The following is a 10,000-nucleotide window of genomic DNA, read 5'->3' on the forward strand; positions in this document are numbered from 1 at the left end:
AAGCCCTTCATCACCGGTGGCGGGGCCCTCTACTACCGACGCAGCTGCAGCCTCTGTGGCTGCCCATGTGGCCCCGTCACCCTTTAAATTATTGACATGCAGCCATGGGGTGAAGAGCTATCCCCACCCCAACATGTCTATTGAGGCCTGCGTTAAGGCATTGGCCTAAAGCTCCCTCTGCACTGTCCCCCATCAAACACTCCCCAGGACAGGTACAGTACGGGGGGTTAGATACAGAGTAAAGCTCCCTCTGCACTGTCCCCCATCAAACACTCCCCAGGACAGGTACAGTACGGGGGGTTAGATACAGAGTAAAGCTCCCTCTACACTGTCCCCCATCAAACACTCCCAGGACAGGTACAGTACGGGGGTTAGATACAGAGTAAAGCTCCCTCTACACTGTCCCCCATCAAACACTCCCCAGGACAGGTACAGTACGGGGGGTTAGATACAGAGTAAAGCTCCCTCTACACTGTCCCCCATCAAACACTCCCAGGACAGGTACAGTACGGGGTTAGATACAGAGTAAAGCTCCCTCTACACTGTCCCCCATCAAACACTCCCCAGGACAGGTACAGCACGGGGGGTTAGATACAGAGTAAAGCTCCCTCTACACTGTCCCCATCAAACACTCCCAGGACAGGTACAGTACGGGGGGTTAGATACAGAGTAAAGCTCCCTCTACACTGTCCCCCATCAAACACTCCCAGGACAGGTACAGCACGGGGGGTTAGATACAGAGTAAAGCTCCCTCTACACTGTCCCCATCAAACACTCCCAGGACAGGTACAGTACGGGGGTTAGATACAGAGTAAAGCTCCCTCTACACTGTCCCCATCAAACACTCCCCAGGACAGGTACAGTACGGGGGGTTAGATACAGAGTAAAGCTCCCTCTACACTGTCCCCATCAAACACTCCCCAGGACAGGTACAGTACGGGGGGTTAGATACAGAGTTGGATACAGGGGAAAAAAATTCAACACCTTATCCCTCTTTGCCTGTTTTACTCACATTTTACGCAGGCTCGCGGTGAGCAGAGCCTCTGGTCCGAGGAGCAACAGCAGAGTCAGTGTGTCCTGGAGTTCATCCTCCGTGTCCCGCCCTCCGTGGGCCGTATCGCCGCTTGTTGGCCTCTCGGAGAACCGGAAGAATTGACCGTCCTTGTCCTGGAAGTTCAGCTCCTGCCTTGCTGCAACGGCACGGGCAGCATTTGCAGAGGTAAACCCGTGTGGAAACAGGAGGGAACTCGGCGCCTGCAGGAGCCGAGGCAACAGGGAGGTCCCACTTGGAGGGATCGAGGTCAGTGCTGAGGGAGCGCCGCGCTGTCGGAGGGTCGGTGCTGAGGGAGTGCCGCGCTGTCGGAGGGTCGGTGCTGAGGGAGCGCCGCGCTGTCGGAGGGTCGGTGCCGAGGGAGCGCCGCGCTGTCGGAGGGTCAGTGCCGAGGGAGCGCCGCGCAGTCAACGTGGGCTCTCACCGTGAATGAGGACTCCCTCCTCGAGCAGGATCTGCAAGACCCCCACGGCCTGAGTCCTCGTCTGGACGGCTGGGCCTAGATTCATCAGGGAGTCCACTAGCTCCCTGCCGGTGCAGCACTGCCTGCGAAGCAGAGACGTCAACCCGCCGTCAGTCACTGAGCCAGTTATTTCCATTTTCGGTTAATCCCTTAATGGGGGCTGGGGGTGAGGGGGGGGGGTGGGGTGGGGGGGAGAAGGCCATTCTGCCCCTCTCCTCGAGCCTGTTACACAGGAACAGGAGGACGTCATTCAGCATCACCCCCTGAACGGGCCCAGGCTCGAATATTCAGGTTCTGAGCCCCCCCACCGCGCTTTGTTCCGGACTCCCCCCTCCTCACACCAGAGGAAACTCTCTCTGCATCGACCCCATCGAACCCTTTAATCATCTTTAAACCCCCTCGATCGGCTCACCCCCTTAATTCTCGACGCTCGAGGGGCACCGAGCCCAGTCTGCGCGACCCCCTCCTCGTGGTTTAACCCGTTTCAGCCACAGTGGTCGTTCTGCCTTCCCCATCCCCAACCCGCCTCCCCCCCGGACCCCGGCCCCACCTACCGCAGAGTCTTGAGGTGGTGTTTCCGATCCCTCACGAGGTTGGGCGAGGCGGAGAGCAGCGCTTTCTGCAAGAACCGGCCGGCCTGCAGGAGCTTCTCGGAGGATCCCTGTCGGATGAGGGCGGGGGGAGGGGTGGGGGGGGGGGGGGGGGGATGGGGATGGAAAAGAGGAGAGAGTGAGTCGGGGAGGCTGGGTGGAGGAGGAGGGGATCGTGAGAGAGGAGGCCGACGGCGGAGGGCGTTACCGACGGGCTCGAGCAGACTCGGCTGGGCGGGTGTTTTGGGACGAGAGTGGGGTCGCCCGTCCCAACCTCCCGAGGTACATTGGGGTCACCCCCCCCCCCCCCCACCCCCTCTCTGAAACCCGCCCACAGGGACCCCTCACTCACCTCCCTCATGGCTCCGCAGGCTTCCGCAGTCGTGAACTCAGAGACCGGGGTCTGGAAAAGAGAAGCAGAGACACGAGAACTCGCCGTGAGTGCACGGGCCCAAGGGGATTGAGTTCAAAGTTAGGACAGACAGGGACGGGAGGAGAGGCTGGTGTCTCCCTGCAGCCTCCCCCCCCCGCCGGAGGGGATGACCACGGGGAGAGCGACAACCAGCGGCCCCGTGAGATATTCGACTGCAGCAACTCCCCGTTCACTTCCACTGTACACAATCCCAATGGACCCAAACCCTTTCCCGTTCACTCCTACTCTACACAATCCCAATGGACCCGAACCCCTTCCCGTTCACTCCCACTGTACACAATCCCACTGGACCCAAACCCCTTCCCATTCACTCCCACTTTACACAATCCCAATGGACCCGAACCCCTTCCCATTCACTCCCACTGTACACAATCCCAATGGACCCAAACCCCTTCCCGTTCACTCCCACTGTACACAATCCCAATGGACCCAAACCCCTTCCCATTCACTCCCACTGTACACAATCCCAATGGACCCAAACCCCTTCCCGTTCACTCCCACTGTACACAATCCCAATGGACCCGAACCCCTTCCTATTCACTCCCACTGTACACAATCCCAATGGACCCAACCCCTCCCCGTTCACTCCCACTGTACACAATCCCAATGGACCCAAACCCCTTCCCGTTCACTCCCACTGTACACAATCCCAATGGACCCAACCCCTCCCCGTTCACTCCCACTGTACACAATCCCAATGGACCCAACCCCTCCCCGTTCACTCCCACTGTACACAATCCCAATGGACCCAAACCCCTCCCCGTTCACTCCCACTGTACACAATCCCAATGGACCCAAACCCCTTCCCATTCACTCCCACTGTACACAATCCCAATGGACCCAAACCCTTTCCCATTCACTCCCACTGTACACAATCCCAATGGACCCAAACCTCTTCCCGTTCACTCCCACTGTACACAACCCCAATGGACCCAAACCCCTTCCTATTCACTCCCATTGTACACAATCCCAATGGACCCAAACTGCTTCCCGTTCACTCCCACTGTGCACAATCCCAATGGACCCAAACTGCTTCCCGTTCACTCCCACTGTACACAATCCCAATGGACCCAAACCCTTTCCCATTCACTCCCACTGTACACAATCCCAATGGACCCAAACCTCTTCCCGTTCACTCCCACTGTACACAATCCCAATGGACCCAAACCCCTTCCCTTCACTCCCACTGTACACAATCCCAATGGACCCAAACCCCTTCCCGTTCACTCCCACTGTACACAATCCCAATGGACCCAAACCCTTTCCCATTCACTCCCACTGTACACAATCCCAATGGACCCAAACTGCTTCCCGTTCACTCCCACTGTGCACAATCCCAATGGACCCAAACTGCTTCCCGTTCACTCCCACTGTACACAATCCCAATGGACCCAAACCCTTTCCCATTCACTCCCACTGTACACAATCCCAATGGACCCAAACCCCTTCCCTTCACTCCCACTGTACACAATCCCAATGGACCCAAACCCCTCCCCATTCACTCCCACTGTACACAACCCCAATGGACCCAAACCCCTTCCCGTTCACTCCTACTCTACACAATCCCAATGGACCCCAAACCACTTCCCATTCCATGCCTGTTGAAATTCCTTGTCTCAGTCACTTTTGCCTGCTCTTATGCTCCACACTAACACTGAACACACTGTGTGCCGGTAGCTAGGGTGAGCTGCGTGTTTTTGGAGACGGTTCTGGAATTCGTCTGCGATCTCCTCGCCCTTTCTCTTTGTGTTCTGTGGTTCCGCCCCCTCCCCCCTCCTCGCTCCGCCCTGACACCCGAGCTGTCGATGACTTTACAAAGGCTCCTTATCTACACCTCCTGCCTCAGTGTGGGACACCTCGATCTGTTTTACTCTTACAGTGAGCCTCCTCTCTCAGTACCGACCCTCCGACAGCGCGGCGCTCCCTCGGCACCGACCCTCCGACAGCGCGGCGCTCCCTCGGCACCGACCCTCCGACAGCGCGGCGCTCCCTCGGCACTGACCCTCCGACAGCCCGGCGCCCCCTCGGCACTGACCCTCCGACAGCGCGGCGCCCCCTCGGCACTGACCCTCCGACAGCGCGGCGCCCCTCGGCACTGACCCTCCGACAGCGCGGCGCCCCCTCGGCACTGACCCTCCAATTAAGGCTCTAATTTCCTTCAAGGAGGAGTGAGAGAGTGAGAGAGAGAGAGGCGGAGAGGTTTAGGGAAGGAATTCCAGAGCTCGGGGCCCCCAGGCAACTGAAGGCCCGTCTGCCAATGACGGAGCGAAGGGAATCAGTGGGGGATGGGCGAGGGGCCGGAATTGGAGGTTTCGGAGGGTCCTTTGGGCTGGAGGAGGGGACAGAGATAGCGCTGGGGGCGAGGAGACCCTGGAGGGAGTTGAAAACCAGGATGAGAATTGTTAAATCGCGGTGTTGCTGGTCTGGGACCCAGTGTCGGTCAGCGGGCACAGGGGGTGACGGCTGAACGGGACTCGGTGCCAGTTCGGACAAGGGAGCGGCGGGGTTTCGGAGCTGACGGTTTAACGAGGGGGAAATGAGAAACAAACATGTGTAGAGTTTTCTAGTGTCAAACACTCCCCAGGACAGGTACAGCACGGGGGGTTAGATACAGAGTAAAGCTCCCTCTACACTGTCCCCCATCAAACACTCCCAGGACAGGTACAGTACGGGGGGGTTAGATACAGAGTAAAGCTCCCTCTACACTGTCCCCCATCAAACACTCCCAGGACAGGTACAGTACGGGGGGGTCAGATACAGAGTAAAGCTCCCTCTACACTAAGGTGCGGGGCCCAGAATTGGGTCTGTATTTGCAAAGGCAGGGATCGTGCACACTCCCCAACCCTGCTGAACTGGTCCTGCCACCTTCTAACATTTGTATACAAGCAGCCTGGAGGTCACTTCACCTGTTTAAAATTTTCAGCGTTGGATTCACGCTGGGCGGGGAGAACGCTGGGGTGGGAACTCTCAACCTTTTCAAAGGGCAAATTGTTTCCTCATTTCTTTGCACCCTTCGTGATGCCACCCGAAGGTGGGGTGGGGGGGGATGCGGGGGAGGTGGAAACGGGCTCCACTCCAGAGAGTGCCTTCGAGGTCAGTGCTTAAAATCGCAGCAGTCTGAGGGAGTTGCTGTTTATTAAAACACGGAGTGGGCAATGTCGCACACAGTCGCACCGAAGTGTCGGGGGAACGGCACCCCACCGGCTCACGCTGACACGCTCACTCACGCACGCACCGACACGCACGCACGCACGCACATTTGCACTCCCACTCACACACTCGCTCTCACACTCATTCGCACGCACACGTGCACGTTTGCACTCTCACTCACACACACACACACACACACACACACACTCACTCTCATTCACTCCCGCACACCCGCACGCTTGCACTCTCGCACTCACACAAACACACAGTCACAAACACTCACACTCATTCACTCACACACACACCACACACACTCACACTCATTCACTCACACTCATTCACTCACATTCATTCACTCACACACACACTGACACTCTCACAAACACAGTCACAAACACTCACACTCATTCACTCACACTCATTCACTCACACTCATTCACTCACACTCATTCACACACACACTCACACTCACTCACTCACACACACACACACTCACACTCACACTCACACACACTCATTCACACACACTCTCACACTCATTCACATACACTCATTCACACACACTCATTCACACACACTCACACTCATTCACTCACACTCACTCTCATTCACTCACACACACCCGCACACTCGCACTCTCTCAAACACACACACACACACAGCAGGAAAGGTCCAATCTCAGTCCCCTACTGTCCTGAGTGTCGCTGTGTGGGTAACCTTCCGCGAGGGAGTGCGTGAGAGTGAGTATGTGTGAGAGAGTGGGTGCTTGGGGACACTGCACCTCCAATCTGTTACAGTGGCCTCCTCCTGTTCCTGTGTAACACGCTCGAGGAGAGGGGTCTGAACGGCCCCCTCCTGTCGGTATGTTCTAGAAAGGAGAGGGCGGAAAGCTTCTGTTCTGCAAGACAAGAACAGGATGTGCCGTAGGCGGTACTGCAGATAAATCTCTCAAATGCTGCAACCTTTGGTTACAAGGATTATCAGGCTATGCAGATGGGTCCTGATAAACGGCTAGGACCTATTCCGGTAAGGACCAACGACGCCAGGGACAGGTACAGCACGGGAGTGAGATACAGAGTAAAGCTCCCTCTACACTGTCCCCCATCACACACTCCCCAGGACAGGTACAGTACGGGGGGTTAGATACAGAGTAAAGCTCCCTCTACACTGTCCCCCATCACACACTCCCAGGACAGGTACAGTACGGGGGGTTAGATACAGAGTAAAGCTCCCTCTACACTGTCCCCCATCAAACACTCCCAGGACAGGTGCAGCACGGGAGTGAGATACAGAGTAAAGCTCCCTCTACACTGTCCCCCATCAAACACTCCCAGGACAGGTACAGTACGGGGGGTTAGATACAGAGTAAAGCTCCCTCTACACTGTCCCCCATCAAACACTCCCAGGACAGGTACAGTACGGGGGGGTTAGATACAGAGTAAAGCTCCCTCTACACTGTCCCCCATCAAACACTCCCCAGGACAGGTACAGTACGGGGGGTTAGATACAGAGTAAAGCTCCCTCTACACTGTCCCCCATCAAACACTCCCCAGGACAGGTACAGTACGGGGGGTTAGATACAGAGTAAAGCTCCCTCTACACTGTCCCCCATCAAACACTCCCCAGGACAGGTACAGCACGGGGGGGTTAGATACAGAGTAAAGCTCCCTCTACACTGTCCCCCATCAAACACTCCCAGGACAGGTACAGTACGGGGGGGGGTTAGATACAGAGTAAAGCTCCCTCTACACTGTCCCCATCAAACACTCCCAGGACAGGTACAGTACGGGGGTTAGATACAGAGTAAAGCTCCCTCTACACTGTTCCCATCAAACACTCCCAGGACAGGTACAGTACGGGGGGTTAGATACAGAGTAAAGCTCCCTCTACACTGTCCCCCATCAAACACTCCCCAGGACAGGTACAGTACGGGGGGTTAGATACAGAGTAAAGCTCCCTCTACACTGTCCCCCATCAAACACTCCCAGGACAGGTACAGTACGGGGGATTAGATACAGAGTAAAGCTCCCTCTACACGAGATTGAATTAAAATAACATACCCATCGGATTCCTTGCACTGATTCATCCTCCTCCATGTCGAGCTGAAAGTCATAGATCTGAGAGCGAATTATGTTCATTTTGACAGAGGTTGTTTGTGCTGCGCTGTTGAATTCCTTCTCTCTATTCCCCAACCCCCCGCCTTTCTCCCCCTGTGTCCTGGGGTGGTGGTGGGGGAGGGGAGGGGGGGGGGTTTTCTGTCTTGATCACTCTGAAACCCCTCCAGCAAAAATATTTGGCATAAAATCCATTGCGCTCCCCACACCCAATCGCACTCCAATGTCCGCCGGTCTCCCCGCTAGATCTCTCAGTTGTAGTTTGACGGGAGTTGGGGGGGGGTGGGTTGGGGGGTTTTCCCCCCCTTCTCTCTCCTCCTCCGCCTGCCTGGGTTGTTTTCTGACCTTCTGGTTCAACCGGAGTCGGCTGCAGCCTGTGGGAATCAGGAACCGTTCCCAGTCGGGGAGAGAGAGAGAGAGAGAGAGAGAGAGAGAGAGACAGAGAGGGCGGATTGTGCGAGCAGTTTGGAACCTCCCTTCTCCTGTCGGCTGCGGGCAAATATTTGGAGTGTGTTTGTTTATGGTAGGTGGGGATGCCGAGGGACAGGGAGAGAAACTGCCTGGATTCTGTGTACCCTGCCCTCACTGCGCAGGCAGAAAGCAGCCGGAGTGGGTTAGGCTGGGTCATGGTAGGATTGTGTGTGCAGGGAGAGGGAGGGAGGGAGAGAGAGTGACAGAGGGGGAATGTGACAGGGAGATGGCTAAACCCAGGGGTTTATTAATCCTCTCCCACAGCCATACCCGTTCATAACTGCAACAACCCCCCCCTCCCCCCACCTCCTGAAGGCGTGACTCCCTCAGTACTGACCCTCCGACAGCGCGGCACTCCCTCAGTACTGACCCTCCGACAGTGCGGCACTCCCTCAGTACTGACCCTCCGACAGTGCGGCGCTCCCTCAGTACTGACCCTCCGACAGTGCGGCACTCCCTCAGTACTGACCCTCCGACAGTGCGGCACTCCCTCAGTACTGACCCTCCGACAGTGCGGCGCTCCCTCAGTACTGACCCTCCGACAGTGCGGCACTCCCTCAGTACTGACCCTCCGACAGTGCGGCGCTCCCTCAGTACTGACCCTCCGACAGTGCGGCACTCCCTCAGTACTGACCCTCCGACAGTGCGGCACTCCCTCAGTACTGACCCTCCGACGGTGCGGCACTCCCTCAGTACTGACTGTCCGACAGTGCGGTGCTCCCTCAGTACTGACCCTCCGACAGCGCGGCGCTCCCTCAGTACTGACCCTCCGACAGCGCGGCGCTCCCTCAGCACTGACCCTCCGACAGTGCGGCGCTCCCTCAGCACTGACCCTCCGACAGTGCGGCACTCCCCCAGTACTGACCTTCCGACAGTGCGGCGCTCCCTCAGTACTGACCCTCCGACAGTGCGGCGCTCCCTCAACACTGACCCTCCGACAGCGCGGCGCTCCCTCAGCACTGACCCTCCGACAGCGCGGCGCTCCCTCAGCACTGACCCTCCGACAGTGCGGCGCTCCCTCAGTACTGACCCTCCGACAGCGCGGCGCTCCCTCAGTACTGACCCTCCGACAGCGCGGCGCTCCCTCAGTACTGACCCTCCGACAGCGCGGCGCTCCCTCAGTACTGACTCTCCGACAGCGCGGCGCTCCCTCAGTACTGACTCTCCGACAGCGCGGCACTCCCTCAGTACTGACCCTCCCTCAGTGCGGCGCTCCCTCAGTACTGACTCTCCGACAGCGCGGCACTCCCTCAGTACTGACCCTCCCTCAGTGCGGCGCTCCCTCAGTACTGACCCTCCGACAGCGCGGCGCTCCCTCAGTACTGACCCTCCGACAGCGCGGCGCTCCCTCAGTACTGACCCTCCCTCAGTGCGGCGCTCCCTCAGTACTGACTCTCCGACAGTGCGGCGCTCCCTCAGTACTGACTCTCCGACAGTGCGGCGCTCCCTCAGTACTGACCCTCCGACAGCGCGACCCTCCGACAGCGCAGCACTCCCTCAGTACTGACTCTCCGACAGTGCGGCACTCCCTCAGTACTGACCCTCCGACAGCGCGGCGCTCCCTCAGTACTGACCCTCCGACAGCGCGGCGCTCCCTCAGTACTGACCCTCCGACAGCGCGGCGCTCCCTCAGTACTGCATTGGGAGCGTCTGGGTCTGGGAATTTTTGAAAGAAAGAAAGTGGATTGCTTTTTGAGTGCATGGAAGAGTTAAATACGGAAACATATC

At 57.7% G+C, this 10,000-nt stretch overlaps 1 protein-coding gene across 1 annotated transcript in view; it reads right to left on the reverse strand.

Moving 5' to 3' along the window:
• The window catches only part of LOC137362497 (rap guanine nucleotide exchange factor 3-like), a 37,715-nt gene that overhangs the window by 21,865 nt on the left and 5,850 nt on the right, over positions 1-10,000 (reverse strand). The window contains exons 2-7 of the mRNA XM_068026877.1: positions 9,880-9,928; positions 7,748-7,804; positions 2,457-2,507; positions 2,069-2,175; positions 1,476-1,597; positions 1,013-1,190 (exon numbers count right to left, since the gene is read on the reverse strand). Of these exons, the coding sequence (XP_067882978.1) occupies positions 1,013-1,190; positions 1,476-1,597; positions 2,069-2,175; positions 2,457-2,507; positions 7,748-7,783 (494 nt within the window). The 5' untranslated portion in view covers positions 7,784-7,804; positions 9,880-9,928. The remainder of the gene's footprint in view (positions 1-1,012; positions 1,191-1,475; positions 1,598-2,068; positions 2,176-2,456; positions 2,508-7,747; positions 7,805-9,879; positions 9,929-10,000) is intronic.

The sequence above is a fragment of the Heterodontus francisci genome, unplaced genomic scaffold, assembly GCF_036365525.1.
Source record: "Heterodontus francisci isolate sHetFra1 unplaced genomic scaffold, sHetFra1.hap1 HAP1_SCAFFOLD_1659, whole genome shotgun sequence".
Taxonomy (NCBI): Eukaryota; Metazoa; Chordata; class Chondrichthyes; order Heterodontiformes; family Heterodontidae; genus Heterodontus; species Heterodontus francisci.